Genomic DNA, 17,314 nt, shown 5'->3' with positions numbered 1-17,314 from the left:
ATTTATAAGAAATTGATACAATTTCAACCAGTGATATTTATTTCGTTTATCTGTTTCGTTTCTCTGAAATATTTAGACTGCAGACTCCTAATTTAAAATAATAAGAGTAAAGATAATGCACTGGTCAGCAGTACAAAATGTAAATGTTTAAAAACATCCCTTCATGTGTGTAACTGAAAAAGTTTTGACAAAAACATGTAGATATCTGTTTGATATTTTTCAAGCTCTATAAACATTTAATATACATATAAATCCATCTTAACTTTGAGTGACTAAAGTAGAAATGTGCAAAAGGTTTAAAGCTAGTTATTATTCTGAAAAGTCAGTGCGTTTTTTTAACGTTTTATTGCTTTTTGTAGTATTTATTTACTATCTTTTATTTATATTTTCATATTCTTTAATTTTAGTATTTTAGCCTTATTATTTCAGCACTGTTGTTTTTTTTCCACACGTCGTATCCCATAAATAAGCTTTGACTATAGACCTGACTTATAAACCTCTAATTTTTATTCCATCATAGTCAAATGTTGTTTAAACTGTAAAACACGTCTCTGTAGCTGCAGCCTGCAGAACAATAATCATTTAGTTTCTGCGTTAAAACCCAAACTACACGCAGCTCTGCGGTGAAAGCTTCTGTTTCGATATCTGCAGCAACAACTCGTCAGATCTCTGCATCAAACTGTGCCACAGCCCCTCGTGTAATTAGTGTGGAGTTGCTGCAAAGATGAATGTGACTGTGTGTAGTTATATAAGCGCGCGCCCAGCTGCGAGTGCAATAAAAAACTTTCTACTGGTCACAAACTGTCCGGACATTGTTCCGTGTGTGTTTATGAGCCTGAGAGGAGCGAGGTGCAGCGGTGAGATCCTCAGAGATCCTATGAGATCCTGTGAGAATCCATAACTCCTGATAAACTGATATTTACGCATCCGCACCAACCAGGTTTCAGAATAAGAGACGATTCTGAACGTGGCGCTGAAACCTTCAGTCTAATCTCAGGTTTTACTGCTGAAGCTGTTAAAGGGAAAACACGATGACTCAATGTGCTTCACAAGAGTTATAATTCATCTATTGTTATTATAGATAGTAAAGCAGGATACGGTAGAAGCCTTATATTTTTAAATCCTACACATCAGCCTGATATTCCTCAACATCTGGATTAGGTTTAATAAAAGAAGCCTCAGAGACTAACGGATCTACTGCAGCTACACACACTCAGGAGAACATGGTGCACACACACCTACACAAATCAAAACAGAATCATAATGAACTGATTTCGATATCAACACTTGTCTGTGAGGTGAATCCAGACAAATATACATGTAGTGCTTAATATTAAAATATACGATTTGAAAGTTAATACGATATAGAGCCTATAACCTACAAGATAGGTGAAGGGAGAATTTCCTTATAGAACAAATTAAATTAAAATATTAGGAGCCTAAGATTTGAGCAGACCTAGAGTCGTTTTTCTGTCTAAATGTATTATTTAATGTAAATATATTTAAAAAGAAAATAATAAAAAACTACACACAGCAGCAACAGCAAGGAACCCTAAAGATCTGAAGTGAGACAGTGGTTCTATCCCCGAAGGAGCTTTGAAATTCAGGGAAATCAAAACCTTGAATGTGTTGTAAAAAATCTAATATAAAGTGTCCTCACATTATTAATAATTAGATTATAGATTTGACTACAGGTGGATCTCTGGACCTTCCAGCACAGGACCCAGGGGGGTCCCCGGACCGCTGCTTTAATCTCGGGAACACTCCCCCCCCCAAACACACACACACACACACACACCTCTGTCCGTCAACGTGCACCCCCCGGCCCCCTTTTACTAAACTTCATATCTGTGCCAAATATGAAAACAAGACCCACTTACTTGTTCCGCTCTGATCTCGCGTTAAACCCCGCCGTGCCTGTACGATCCGGCGGCGGCGGGTCGGAGCAGACAACCGGGAGCGTCTCCGCGGTTTCCCTCCGCCACACAAAGAGCATTCTGTTGATTCGGGACAAATATCGGCTTCCAATCCCATCTGGCCGCCTGTCGGCTATTCTCTCTGAGTTATATTTTGGGGCTTGTCAAACCGCCGGCAATAAAACACACTTTATTACCGTCACGTGCTCGCTTTTTTTTTTTTTTTTTTCTACGACTCCCTCTCTGCTCCCACGCGGCTTCATAAATTATTAGTCCCCTGCACCAAGAGCCACTTTATTCGATAAAGGCGCCAAGGCACAAACACACACATACACACACACAGACACACACTTTAATCTGTGCCACTTGAGCCGTTGGAGATTGTTGTTGTCACCATTTCGAGCAGTTTGAATTTACGCAACCCATTTCATTTTCCTCTTTTCGCTTTTTAGAATAGTTTACATTTGACTGTTTTTATGGTGGGGTTTTTCTTTTCAGTTGAAATCTAAATATTCACCTTCTCTGATGTTTTGGTTGCTGTGATTATGAAGGAGAACAGGTTTTTATTTGGGTTTAACGGAGAAAAACCTGTGCGTAAAAGCGAAGGGCCTGTAGATTTTGTGCGTAAAAGGGGCCAGTGTGCGCTGTCCCACCAACATACACGCACACACGGACACACACACACACACTCACACACTCAGACCCCGTGTGGGCTTCACCACCGCTACTTTCCACCCAGACAAGCTGAGACCAAAGGCTGTTTGCGTTTTTCCGGATGTTCCTGGAATGCTGTTTGGAGCATTTGTTTCCTGCTTTGATTTCCCTAAATGGGGGAGCAATAAAACCATAAACGGGCTCTGTGAAAACAGACTGCGTGTCTGTGTGTGTGTGTCCGTGTGTGTCTGTGTGTGGTGTGTGTATGTGTGTCAAACTGGACACCGTTTGCTTGCTTTAGCAGCTCTGCGGCTGTTGTGGACATTCAAGTGTCAAAACAACGTATTAAACCAAATTCTTTTAAATGATCACTGAATTGTAACTGACTTAAAGAAATGTGCACAAGGTATAACAATAATAATAATTAATCAACAAAACGTGTAACCAAATAGCGTGTAGTTTGTATGAGATGTGTCTGTAACTGGTTTTTATTCTTGGTTTATTCATGTTCTGTTCAAAATACAGCCACACATTTTATTTTTCGGTCCTTTAATTAACAAATTGTCTCAGCTGCTTATTTTTAAATCCACTTGAACGCGTAATTTATGTCCTGTTGGCGTCCAGCCCACTAACGCCCCCTAGCTGCTGTGACCTGCATCACTTGCAGGGCCTTTAATTAAAATATCAACTATATCCCGCGACAGAGGATAAAGTGGTTCTGCTCGGTGCGTTCAGGGAAACTGGGAGAAGATACTCCTGGCCCTCCAGGCTGAATGAGGTGGAGGGAGGGTGGTGCCATTACGTGAGGGTGAAGTTGATTGAGCTGCAAGATGCTGTTGTGCATTGTCATCCTTGAGGCTTTAGCGCCGCCTGGTGTTCACAAGGTGCACAACACAACTGCATCAAGAGGCAGAGAAGATGCTCAGATGTATTGTCTCATTTTAACATTTGCCTTTTTTGATTTTTCTATTAGAAAACGATGATGCTGCTCAAGCCTCATTAGTGGTAATTGATGATGAAATGAGAATCAAACATTTCAGTTATTTTTGACTAATTATTGCTGTTAAACCTTTTGACTCCATAATGTTGATAGAAAAATAAAGTTAAAACCCTTATATCGTTATAATATTGTCCACGTTAGATCTGTACTGCTATGATGGAGCGTATTTGTTATTCAAACCTTCGAACATCTGCAGTGCACCGCAATGTGTTACCTGAGTGATACCGCCCCCTGGTGGTTCATACTGTCAATTGCACTCTTGGATTAAAACCATTTAAATGTAATGTATTAGTTAAAACAAAGCTTCACGTCAAATTTAAAGCCACAATATCAGTATACATATTTCCTTGTTTACTGTTTTTGTTTAATCCAATAGAAAACTGGTGGTGATGATAGAAAATGTGTCTTTATTACTAAATCAAATAATTCTTATAAGATATCAAACATGTCATTTTCTTTAACCGTATCCTTTTCTTTTTATTTCCTATGTAGCATCTGATAACCTTCTTACCTTACGTTATATAAACCCATAAAACTGAATAATTATCCCATGAAAATGTTGCATCACGACAGACAGGCCTCTATAGCAGCATCATCCCACATTATATATATTCTAAATATCTATGGTGCTTTATTTTGTAGCGTTTCTGTTATTAAAGCAGAAGTATGTTTTAAAAATCAATCTGTCGGGACAAACCTGCAGGTTGTTCTCTCCTTCAGACATGTCCTGCTGAGCGTCAGGTCCCTGCAGCGTCCTGTGGACACAGAGACAGACATGAGGGTTTTCATCTGTCCAGTGTGTCTCTCAGGCTTTAATTCAATGTTTGTCTCATTGTCTGCGTCACTGTCTTCCCTATCTCATTTTGTCTCTTTGTTTCTCTCCCCCCCCTTTCTCTCTCTCTCAGACACACACACACACACACACACACACACACACACACACACACACACACACACACACACACACACACACACACACACACACACACACACACACACACACACACACATATTCCCTGCCGCATTGCAGTAGGTTGTAAATACTGAGTGCCAGCTGAGTTCAGCTGAGCAGGACCAGTGAAATACTGTCTTTGTCTCCCACCCCCCCGCCTGCTGCTCTCATGGGAAGGAGAAATAAAAAGAAAGAAATGTGAAAATTCACAAAAAAAAGGGGAGAAAATACTGTTTCGGTCTCTTTGTCCCTGTGACACTCGGGCTGCCCTCATAAAACAAGGGGACGTCAAAGAAAACAAAAACATGGAGGAGAGGATTCCTTCTGTCTCCTTCTGTCCATCTGTCCAAGTATGTTTTAGAGGAGGAGACATGTCTTTTACCTCCAAAAGCTTAAAGGTTAAAATTTAAGATGATGATATTTTCTGTTTGTCTACACAGAGGAGACATTAACCAGCTGCTGACACTGGAACCAGAACCTGATGTGGTTTGATTTTCAGCTGCAGAGACGCATTTAAAGCCATTTTGTTTAATTTGTGGAGGAAACACATGCACATCGATGGAAGCAGCCAAATTCACATGCATTTAAAAATCACACAGCTAAAGGTCGAAGGGGTGAGAAACAGTTCTTATATCAGCTTCATATTAAACAACTATCTTCCCTTTATGTTGGTTTAATTCTACTTTAACTCATGTTCTATTGGTTTATGCACAGACATGTTTGTGGATGTGTTTTCTATATCAGGGATTTGACCAAACACAACTTGTCTTATTGCACAAGAAAACGTCAGATAGAAGAATGCAGCTCCCTCTTGTGCCTTGTGCATGAATCCCCTTAAACATGAAACTCATTAAAACCAAAATTCACTGATTTCTTTTATCTTACATTTACAAATATGCACGATGTGTGTTCACCCCTGAGTCTGCAGGAGGAACCGTCACATGTCTGCTGCTGCAGTGAAACCTGCTGCACCACTGCAGTCACACATCCTCATTCTCATTCTGCAGACACAGCCCTGCACAGTGAAACGCCTCCTATAACACTTAGATGTTAAACTCCTCTATTATTCAAGCGAGAAATTAAATCCCACATCGACCCACGAGCGTTATAGCGACACATGCATGAGCTGCGGCCACTGATTGGACAGCACGTTAAGTCGCGGTTCACATATTCACGTCAGAGTGTCTGTACCTGATGTGAGCAGAGAGCTGGACTCCATCTTCCTCCGCAGCTTCCTGACAGGACGCAATAACAGAAACGAATCAAAGTATAAATAACGGAATCAAAGCAGAAGCACACACAGAGGTCACAGGAGGAGGCCTGGGGATAAAGGAGAGGACGTGCAAAATAAATCTACGCAGCTTACCCTTTCTTTTTAAACAAATCTTTTTCTTCGCCTGTCCGTAATAAACGTAACTTTAAGCCTAATGTGTGTAAACAACGTACATTTACTCCGCAGCCTTCGTTTAAACATTCAAATCTAAAACGAATAAATCTCATAGATGCCTTTTTTTTCTTTCGTTTGGGTTCAAATGTTGCATAAAGAGATAAATGAGATGAAGGTAGAGAGAGAATTTGTTTACCGTGCATGGAGGCGCGCGGGAGTCTGCACGAGCCGTTCTGTGCCACCGAGAGCGCGCGAGGTGAGGCTGCCCGTGAGGGTATGCGCCTGCACGCGCACACATGACATGTCAGCGGCCAATGGAGGCCCGTGCTGCCTCGTAAAAGCCTGTGTGTGTGTGTGAGTGAAAGAGTGTGTGGGTGTTTGTGTGTGTTTGTGTGTGTGAGCGCGTGCACAGTCATGAAAGGGGATTTAAAGCAGCTGCACTAAAGGGAGAAAGCTGTATTTCCAAATAAATAAACACACACATACATAGAGAAAACACACTCACACAAATTCAGACACACACACACGTACAAACACACTTCACTCGCCTGCCATGTCTTCCTTGAAGGCCTTAGTGTGTGGTTTGTGTCTGTCTGACACAAAAACGCTGAAAATCACCGGTTTCGACATTTATTTCAAACTGCAATAAATACGTGAAATATTATGTGTGACTCATATTTCGGTTTTAAAATCTTGCACCAACAATATTCCACAAATTCACAGCAGTTCAATGTAACGCCTCCTCCCACTAAACAGGAACAATAGATTAAATACATAAATAAATATATCTAACTGAACAAATACACAACCGGACATATGTACACCTCAACACAAGACCCACTCAAATACGAGTTGATGTAAAGAACAACGAAGCTACAGATTCTTTGTAAATTATAAAAAGAAGTTAAACTGAAATGTCTTTAATGTTTTTTCTTTCCTCCACTGAGGTAAATTAATTTTTCATGCATGCTTCACAGTTTCTGCCTCAAGTATCCATGTTCTGTTTCCAGGTCATAAATGTACATTTCACACAACAACACCAGAGGCTCAGGATCAGTGGAAACACTGAGATATGATCTGTTCATTTACTGAATAATTATTATTATTCGGCGATTATAAGAAAGCGATAACTAAATAACTTTAATATTTTCTATTAAATATAAATATATGGACAAGCTTTTATTATCCTTTATTCTCAGAAATACTGTGTTGATACATACATTTGATTATACTTTATTTATTTATTCGTAATCATCTGTTAGAAGGATTTTTGGAGGAATAGTTAAACTAATTCTATCTTGTTTTTATATATTTTTATTTATCTTCATAATGACGTTATCGCCTCTGTCTGCCCCCAGTGGTCATTGTGTGTAACGTGGCAACAAATAGAAGCAACACAAATAAAACACTGGTTTGTCAACAGATCTCTTGTGTTTTCCTTCTGGCCCCTTTGTAAGGCGAAATGATAAAATATGATAATGATATATATAGGGTTAAATGTTGTGTACTGATTGTGTTGTGGTTCTTGTATAAGAAAAGTCCTTTATTATTCAAATACACACACAACTGTAAAAGGTAGTTTAGTCCAAATCAGGTTTAATTCAAAAGACATTTTTAAAATAACTTTAGTTTCACCAGACTTGGTTCAATAAATATAAAATGCTTGTGAGTGCATTTGCAAATAAACTGGTAACTTATAATGAATAAAGCCTGCTCAGAAAATGTGATTTAACATCTTGTGATCATTTAAGGATAATGTATAATCATGGTATTCATTAATTTCATTACCACAGTGGCCTGTTATGTCAAGTCAGCTTTTAAAAGGCTCTTTCCCAGTATATCATGGAAAATGAAACATAAAACCAGTGAGCACTCAGTCAGTCACATGTGAAGATGCAAGCTTTCTGTTTCCTGCAGCTGCTTCTGGTCTGACTCGTGTTGGTCAACTGTGAAACTGCAGCAGAGCAGAAGATGGCAGTGTTACATGAAAAACAGTCCCCACTGTTCCTTACACTGTCTCATTCAGAGTAAACCTCAGAAATAAGTTATATTTATGAGTTTATGAAATGTGGTTTGCCTTTATATAAATTTGTTATGCTTATTTACAGTGTATTACTTGTCCTATCCAAACATCTATGACATCTATGACTGTGCAAAAGCCGATTTCCAGGCTTTGTACCCAGAACCCAGAGCTCTGAACTAATCAATCCTGGCTTTAGAATAGATTTTAAGATCTTGCTGATTTCTTTTAAGGCTTTTTCTCCCAGTTACATTTATGACCCCTCCGGATCATATGATCCAGTGCGTAGTTTGAGTTCCTCAGGCGGAGCAGGAAGGTCTTTAATCTGCTCCAGAGGCCCCGCTGGAAACTAAAGGGGCCTGAGCGTTTGTAGTCAGGGCCCGAGGCTGTGGAACGACCTTCCATAGGAGACCAGACCAGCCCAGTCAGTGACAGGCTTTAAATTCTTCCTTAAAACATATTCTTTCATCACTTTGGATTCATTTTTACTTTATTTGATTTGCCTGTGTATTGTCTTTTTTATCCCCAATCATTTGTTTTAATGTAATATCACTGAAATAGGTTTTTATCTTATTATATGGGAAGAAACTTGATTCTCAAAAGAGGTCTGCTAATAGACATTATTATGGTTTTATTATCAATTTATTGTTTAAATTAACTACAAAGGCCAGATTCATATTTAATCAATTAATGATTAAAATCAGTGGAGATTTTTGCTGTATTTTATCTTTTTCTGCGTGATTTTACAGTATAACAAAACTGAGTAGAGATTTTGTTATGTGGTGTTTTTCATTTGAATATCTCCTGAATTGAAAAATTATTAATCTAAATAAAAATAAATATCTGTAGACACTAAAGAGACTCCCCTCAAGCCACAACTGACATTTCCCTGTTCATCTTTATTTGAATTTGATCTCTAAACTGATTTCATCAGGTCAAGGTGACTGCAGAGACCTGAGGGTGTGGAGTTTTATTTTGGAGAGGAGAGGGAAAGCGGAAGTAGCATCACTCACTCCTCCTACTGCGGTAATGGTCCCAGATGATGCTTCTATTTTATTCCAGTGTTTGTAATGTAAATAATTCTGCAAGATCAGATTCAAATTTTGAGTTTTCTATCACATATTTTATTGAAAATTCACTTTTAATAAGTAACTTTTTTTATTGAGACAAGATAATTTGAATAAAAAAACAAATGAAAAGTTGGGGTTTAAGCTTTTAAGCCTTTAACAACTAAACTGGGGGTTATACTCCACTTTGATATTTGATCTGAATCTACAGGCACTAAAATAGTTTCTACATTATTATCGTGAATATAATAAAACCACAATAGCCCTTGTTATCCAACTTTCCAACACTTCTCCAGTAAACACACTTTGTTAACCTCATATTTTTGTGATGAACAGATCATATTTAAACTGTCTGTTTTTTTAAATGATTTGAAACATGAGGTTACATTGAAATTCGAAGTGAAATCACTGGATTTAGAGTCTGAAGTTTTAAAATCTATTTATATGTAATATAATAAAACACCTCCACCCAGCGGACAGAGTCTGTAACTACACATACAAACACCACTGCTCTCTGTAGTTTTGTTTCTTTTGAAATCATTTAAAATTATTTAAATGTCCAGATCCAGAGGATTCACCATAATAACACAACATCAGCAGAATTAGCTTGTTGGGAAAATAAATTATAAAATCATTAAACCTCATATTTTTATGCAGACTCACGTTAATTTAGTAACTTGGAAACGACGCTTATACATGACAGGAATAAATAAAATACTACATGTTTTTATACCATTAACTGAAACAGTAGTCTGGACATATATTATATTAAAACTGCTCCCATCAAACTGATTCTCGCCTAATTATCCTTCTAAAAGGAACAGCTCCGTCTATCTAGATCAACTCCCTTGTATATAACACAACTTGTTATTGTGCATTTATCTCACTGCAGAAATTCTATTGGGAAGAATATTTTATACAAACAGCCACAGTTTAAACACAACTTCTTATTTAAAGCAGAATAACTATTCCCTGTGTTGCAGTTGTCTTTTAACCCGGTTGTGTTTTTCATTTCCTTATTGTTTTACATTTAATTTTATCCTTTGGTTTATATTACAAAGGTTCAATTTTCAATTTAGCCAAACTATGTTTCTAGTTTGCCTGTTATGATATATTGTTGCGTTGTTTTTGCTTAATGTATTAAATCCGTGCGCTCAGAGTGAAGCCGTGTGTTTCACTGAGGTTTTATTTTGTTATACTGATTTTGCAATAATCAAGAAATATAACATTAATTCCTTTTATTTATTCTATGTTATATTTCTCTCGTATCTCTCAGTTTTACCTGTAAACACAAATGCTTGATTCTATCCCATCAGTGCTCTGTCTCAATAACAGGACTACACGCAAATCACTCGCAGTATTTAATGTGAGTTCTGTCTTTTTATAATTTGGAACTGAGATGCAAGGAGCTTTTCATTTATACATTTTAAAACAAATGTGTTGGCCTAATTTTGAATTATCAGTTATTTGGTGACATTGAGGTTGATGCATATCGGTGCGTTTCATGTTTGTTGGTCTTTTAAATGTTAAATTGATAAACTTGAATTGTTAAATTATCTACATCCTAAAGTAAAGGAGATAATCTTGTTTTATAATTGTATATAAATAAAAACAAGGTCTGAGTCAGTGCTCGTCGACTCTTCTCGTCTGAAATAGGATTTTCTTCTTTTTTAGCAACGACAATGAACAACACACACCCGCACTCGAGACGCTTTTTAAGGCATAAATTCCTTTGTTTTACGTTTTAATTCCCCGAGTAATGAAACCTCGTGTGCGCGCTGTCTGGTCTCAGACAATGACTTTAACATTTAAGGACAGTTGAGCCTCGGAGGAAGGAAAGAGCGTCAATAAAACCATACAGCGTCGTCAGGATGACTGTCTGGGCTAAATTACTTTATGGTACCTCGCTCCTCAGTGTGTGTGTGAGACAGAGAGTGTGTGTGTTTGAGTGTGTTGGGGGGGAAAGTCACGTTTATTCTCCAAATGCATGCTGTTGCTTTATGACCCTGCAGGATGAGCGCTACTCGTTATATGGCCGCAATAAATGAGGGAAGCTACGAGGCTCTGCACTGACTTTGACAAAACAACGAGTCAGAAATGTCTCTCTGCGGACCGACACACACTATACACACACTACACACACTACACACACATGCACATACCTGAGAACAGCCAAACACCTTGACGTCACAATAAAACACACAATAAATCCCAGTGTTGAGCCACAATCCAGGGAAAGGAACAAAAACACGACATGTGCTGCGTCTCGTGTTCACTTCGTCTCCTCCTGCAGCCTCACGTCGTTAGAGACGTGGGAATAAAACACGTTTTATTATTATCAGTGGGTTCATAATCCTGCTGCAGTGGTGGGACAGCGTTCAATAAAAACATGTATTCCCATGGAAAAATATAAATAACAATGCAACACGTTTTATGAGGTTATAGAAATTGTATATATTTGTCATCCACACTTTTTGGATGATTTTGAAAACACAATCATTTGTATTGTTTTGTAGTTTCAGGCTGATATTGTTTTCCTGTAATTATTGTAATATTTTATCAATCTGCAACGTTACAGCTAAACCACTAATATTAACAGAAAAGTCACTTAAAAGATGTAAATAACAACAATATTCAGCATAAAAGCAAAAAGAAACAACACACAGCTCCTGTGATTACCAGCCATGATGTCCTCCATCTTTTATTTCATACAAAAAAAGTCCCCACAATGCATCTGAAGCCCACATGAGCAGATGAAGGCCTCGTTTCATCACAACCCGACTGCACAGGCCGGCTAACATAGCCTGTTGTGTTTCCTTTCCTCCCCCCCCCCCCCCCCCCCCCCCCCCCCCACCCCAGAGACAATGTGGTGTTTGTGAGTCCATCTCGTCCATGTGAAGAAGAAGCACTAAAATACCTTCAACGTCCCTTTAATGTCCCTGCGATGCTTCAGAGTGACGTTGTGATACTTTACGTTGTGTTGATGAGGATGGTTTGTGCGTCGGTTGCTGTTGGTTCTTTGTCAAACAGGGATTGGAGCTGTTTATTCTTACAGGAGGTAAAATAACCATCACACTGCTGTCACAACATAGCTTAGCCATGACTGGTGTGTTAGTGTGTGTGTGTGTGTGTGTGTGTGTGTGTGTGTCTGTGTGATTGCGTAGTCGTGTGTGTGTAGAGAGAGAGAGAGAGAGAGAGAGAGAGGAACATGATAACCATATCTGCATATTAGACCCACGGTAAAACCACGTACACATATAGCAACAGTGACAACAACGACGACGACAACAACAATAACAACAAATAGGCCCCGTAAGGCTGAATACATGCACAGTTTATAAAAACAGCAACAAGGAAGTTTATTCTCTTTTAACACACTTAATGTTAAAAGTCCATTTTTCGGGGGAGACCAGGTTGTAACACGTCTCTGATCGGACATCTTTGTTTGTCTCAATGTTTAATTTGACTTTTCAGATCCAGAGTAGATGTTTGGTTGATGTAAATCTTCCACATGAAGCTAATAAATGCAAACTGCATTAATAACTTGAGAGTTGTGGATGGACATATTTCTGCAGCTTGCATCTATAACCTCACGCTGTGCAGATATGATAATGAACGATGTTTCTGCCTGGAGCAGGAAATGATAAATGTAGAAGGGGAATAGCATCATTTCAATGGGGTGTTGGCTAATGGAGCCAATATGGCGTCGCTGCAACATCTCAACATGTTGTTGTGTCTGTGATCAATAGTTTGCACACAGAAAATGTCCATAATCAATCATTCTTCATATTTTCCATATTTTGGACACTTCTCCTGTAACAACTTTGGTTTCTTTCCCTCTCGGTCGATTCATCACGTCTGAAACGTGTTGGTCACATGTGGGAAACCATTACAAATGGGAAAAAGTCACATTCAGGCACATGTGGTTAATCACATGCGAGGCTGCGTTTCACATGTGATGAATCTGAACCAGAGGTATTTGCTCTTTTCAGATATTTAACATGGGAAAACCAGCAGTTTTGTTCTGACCGGCCTTGGAAGCAATGAGACTGAGGAACAGACGAGATGTTACACTGGAGCTGCTTCAAGTCTTCTGCTCCTGAAACACTGAACAATGCAAAATCCTTCAAAATACAGCAAACAAATCAACACAATAGTTTATATTCGCGTTTATAAACTGAAACTCTTCTCTTCCTCTTGTCTTTCTGTTGGTCCACTACCTTCTGAAGACAACATAAATGCAGGTGCTCCGTCATAAGACCAATCATTTATCTCTGATAGCAGCCCCGTCTTGTCTGGCCCACTAAAAGCAGCTTTTTATGAGGACGATAGTTTTAGCATTAAATCATAAAACGCGATTCTTATTTTGGCCGACAGTGCAGACGATTTATGTGAACTCAAGTGTGTGTCAAGTATTTCCAGTTAGGACATGTGAGATATACAACCTTATCGCAAACAGATGTGTGTTCTAGAAACGGGGAGAGAAAAAGTCTTTTGATATCAAACGAGTGTGTGTTTTTTTTTTTTTTTTTTTTTACCTTTTCAATTTATGGATCTGTGTGTAAATGTGAGCATTTTATTCTGCGGCGTTATTTACAACAGTCCCCCGGTTGATTGAGTGCCTTCGTTTTTTGTAACATGCGTTTGGAAGAATTGTACAACATGAAGAGGGTCAACAGATCTTTTTTTTTGTGTTTCCGACAGAGTCTCCACGGCAGATCCCAGTTCAGCCCAACAATAATCCTGTGTAGCGGCTCATGGTGCCAGTTTGAAGGGCACTGGGAGCAGAGCGTTGTCTTTCATCAGCTACAACCTCAACACCTCCTCGACTGTCATGGAGAAAAGAGAAGAAGAAGAAATAGAAGAAGAAGAAGAAGAAGAAACGACCCGGGCCTTCTCCTCGCAATCCCTCATTCGTTGATGCTCCTCCTCTCCCGGATCATCAGCTTCTTCATCTTCATCCGCCTGTTCTGGAACCAGATCTTGACCTGCCGCTCTGTGAGGTTTAAGAGTCCCGCCACCTCCAGGCGCCGGTCCCGGGTCAGGTACATGTTGTAGAGGAACTCCTTCTCCAGCTCCAGGGTCTGGTGCTTGGTGTAGGGACAGCGCTTCTTCCGGGTCGACTTGGCGTGGATCCAGCTGGCTGAGGGGTCTGCTGCAAGGGGGGGGGGACAGGGGGGCAAAGATGTTAATGCAAACTACACACATGTAGAGGTGTGTGTGTGTGTGTGTGTGTGTGTGTGTGTGTGTGTGTGTGTGTGTGTGTGTGTGTGTGTGTGTGTGTGTGTGTGTGTGTGTCAAGTGTGTGTGTGTGTGTCAAGTGTGTGTGTGTGTGTCAAGTGTGTCTACGTATGTGTGTGTACGTGTGTGTAGGTAAGTTATGTGTGTGGGAATCTGGGACTGATGAGTTGTGTGTGTGAGTGTGTGTGTGTGTTTTAAGATATAGTATAGACTACACACACACACAGTCTAGAATCTACACATTAATTTAGCTTAATATTTAAATATCCCATGCTTTTCATTTGTCTATCATAGTATGTGTGAGAGTGTTTGTGGTTGTGTGTGTGAGAATCTATTGTACATATAGCATTATTTATATTGTGTCGTTATGTGCGTGTGTGTGTGTGAGAGAGAGGGAGAATCTGGGACTGATAAGGCCTGGATGTGACGTGTGTGTGCGTGTGTGTGTGTGTGTGTGTGTGTGAGAGAGAGTGAGAATCTGGGACTGATAAGGCTTGGATGTGACGTGTGTGTGTGTGTGTGTATCTTTGTGAGGACCATTTTGAGCCTGGACTATGTGGAGTGAGGACATTTTGGACGGTCCTCACTTTCTGACTCACGAAGGTAGAGGAACAAGTGTGTGTGTGTGTGTGTGTGTGTCAGTGTGTGTGTGTGTGTGTGTGTGTACTTGTGTGTGTGTGTCAGTGTGTGTGCGCGCTTCAAAAGGTTCAAAGACAGACATAAAATGTAAAAAAAATACACCGAGTTTATGAGGCTGCAACCTTTGGCTCATTAGAAAATACCACCACACGCTCAAAACACAACTTACCCTCTTTTTAAAAGTCAATAAATTGCTCCCTTGCTGAAACTGAGTGTTTTTTTTCCTCCATTTCAGTAATTTAAACATAACGTAAAAATTATATTTGTGGTTTCTAACTCTTTAGGACTCAAGATGTTTTTGGAAAGAGGCTGTTTGCAGCAGTAAACACAGCGGAGGACTCCCAGTAAACGGGTCTCAGTGTGTGTTGATGAACAGCCGGGCCGAGCCTCGTTTTGCAGAATTAATAAGCTGCAGTCGGGGGGGTGGGGGGGGGGGGGGGATATCTGGACCTTTTGAATGATGCACAGGGTTTTATTGGGCACTTAAAAAAACGAGCTAAGCAGCCACAGAGTGCTGTGAAATTACAGTGAAGACGAGAGACAAGCCAAGCAAGACAGCAACAAGTACATCCAGTTGGTTTGGTCGCCATCTACACACTCACACACACACACACACACACACACACACATACACACACACTCCACTCACACACTGGAGGGTGGAGGGGCTGAGGTGGACCCAAGCTCAGCTGACATTCACTCATTATTCAATTATTATGGAGACATCAGGAGAGGAAGGAGGCTGCAGGGCCTCGGTTAACATGCAGATCTCTGATATTAAATAAAAAATGTTTTAAAACCTCATTTCTGGCACAAAAAGTGAACAAATTTCTTTTTCCTCTCTTGCACATTTAAATAATAAACCTGGACCTCACATTTATTCATTATTCGTGTATTAAGAAGTTCAGGACGAGAAAAACAACTTAAAAAACATTTGATATTGTTTTGTAGATGTTTTTAAATTACACTTGAAAAACATTAAAACTATTTTTAAAGATAATATAAGTTGCACATTTTAACAATTAACTGAGAGTCTATATTTACAGGCGAAAACTTGTGTCATGCAATTTGAAAATATTAATAATAATGCAATAATAAAGGTATAAATGCTTTAAAAAAATGTTTTTGCAATTGTGCAATTATTATATTATTCTTGTTGTAAGCAGGTTGTTTCTGCTATTTATTCCTTAAAGTTAAAATGTTCAAAATAATTTTGTAGATTTAAAGTAATAATATATTAAATTATCAAGCAGTTTCAGGTGGAAATTAATTCTGTGCAATTTATGAACAATTAAATCTGATGAATTAATTTTTAATGCATTTTTTAAATATAAACACTTTCCACGTTGAATTTATTTGCTAATTTTGGAAAAGATAAACTTCGAGTTAATAGTTGCAGGTAAACAAAATAGTCCCCCCCCCCACACACACTTGACTTCCTGCACAAATGTAACGAGAGAGACGAGGAGCGAGTCTACCTGCGTTTTCCCTATAGTGACAAATTGCTTAATAACAGCAATAGCACCTTAATTATTTTAATGGACAATAAAGTTTTATATTTTACAGTTTACAAGACATTTATAGGGCTATAAAAGTCGCACACACTTACTTAGGCCGCATTCATTCTTTCACACACACTCTCACACACTCTCTCTCTCACACACACACACACCTGTCTAGTGCCACTTCTCACGCGCTATTATAAACATTTGGTCCCCTGTCCTGTGTCTGTGTTTACCCGGGTCAAGCAGTGGATGGCCCTTCCGCTCCTCCTGCTCCTTCTTGGGCTCGGCTTTCCTCCCCAGCTCCTCCACGGTGCCGAGCCGCTCCAGCACCACCTCGGCCGTGCTGGAGAAGCTGGAGTCCCCGGGGCTGTCGTGCGCCGGCGGCGGCGGCGAGCTCTCGGGTTTGACCGCCTCGTACCTGGAGCTCGGGGCGGAGAGGTCACCCTGGGCGGGCAGGCACCCGGGGAACGCGGCCGGAGACTGGGACAGCGCCGCGTCCGAGCTGCTGGGAGTCGCCCCCTCCCAGCACCGCACGAACCGGCTCTCCGACGCCGCCGAGGACACGAGCTGCTCGGCGTGGCTCTGCGTCTGGGGGCCGTAGTACGCGTGGTGGTGGTGGTGGCTCAGGAGGTGATGCGGGTGGAACAGCCCCGGGATGGAGGCGCCGGGAGCGGACTGCAGCTGCGGCGACGGGGACGAGGAGGACGTGGAGGTGTTCGTCCAGGGGGAGAAGCCATTTAAACTCGTGGGCTTGCCGGAAAAATGGGAAAAATCCGGAATGTGTGAACCGGGGGTCCCGTCCTCCTCCTCCGCTCCCCGGGCGGACTTGGCGCAGCCGGCCGTCGAACCCTGCAAGCTCCCCGGGATGAAATGTGCCCCGTACGGCTCCTCGCTCTGGAGCCCCATCATGGAATAATAATTCGTTAGCGACAT

The 17,314-nt window shown here is 40.3% G+C and overlaps 1 protein-coding gene and 1 long non-coding RNA gene across 2 annotated transcripts in view; one reads left to right on the top strand and one right to left on the bottom strand.

Moving 5' to 3' along the window:
• Positions 1 to 14,131, top strand: part of LOC128453537 (uncharacterized) — a 24,950-nt gene extending 10,819 nt beyond the window's left edge. Inside the window, exon 3 of the long non-coding RNA XR_008341514.1 lies at positions 13,701 to 14,131. This is a non-coding gene — a long non-coding RNA (uncharacterized LOC128453537). The remainder of the gene's footprint in view (positions 1 to 13,700) is intronic.
• On the bottom strand, positions 13,907 to 17,314 carry LOC128453523 (homeobox protein Hox-D9b-like). Its single transcript, XM_053436479.1, has 2 exons — positions 16,615 to 17,314; positions 13,907 to 14,151 (listed from the first exon to the last, which is right to left on the bottom strand). Exons 1-2 carry the CDS (start codon positions 17,312 to 17,314, stop codon positions 13,907 to 13,909), a joined length of 945 nt encoding a protein of 314 aa, XP_053292454.1.

This window comes from Pleuronectes platessa, chromosome 12 (assembly GCF_947347685.1).
Source record: "Pleuronectes platessa chromosome 12, fPlePla1.1, whole genome shotgun sequence".
In the NCBI taxonomy this organism is placed as follows: domain Eukaryota; kingdom Metazoa; phylum Chordata; class Actinopteri; order Pleuronectiformes; family Pleuronectidae; genus Pleuronectes; species Pleuronectes platessa.
Note: the sequence above shows the minus strand (reverse complement) of the source record. Positions and strands in the feature narration are given on the sequence as shown.

Coding starts and splice junctions, on each gene's coding strand:
- LOC128453523 (XM_053436479.1), bottom strand. CDS start 17,314: ATGTCGCTAACGAATTATTATTCCATGATGGGGCTCCAGAGCGAGGAG. Junction 14,152..16,614: donor CCATCCACTGCTTGACCCGG/GTAAACACAGAC, acceptor CCCCCCTTGCAG/CAGACCCCTCAGCCAGCTGG.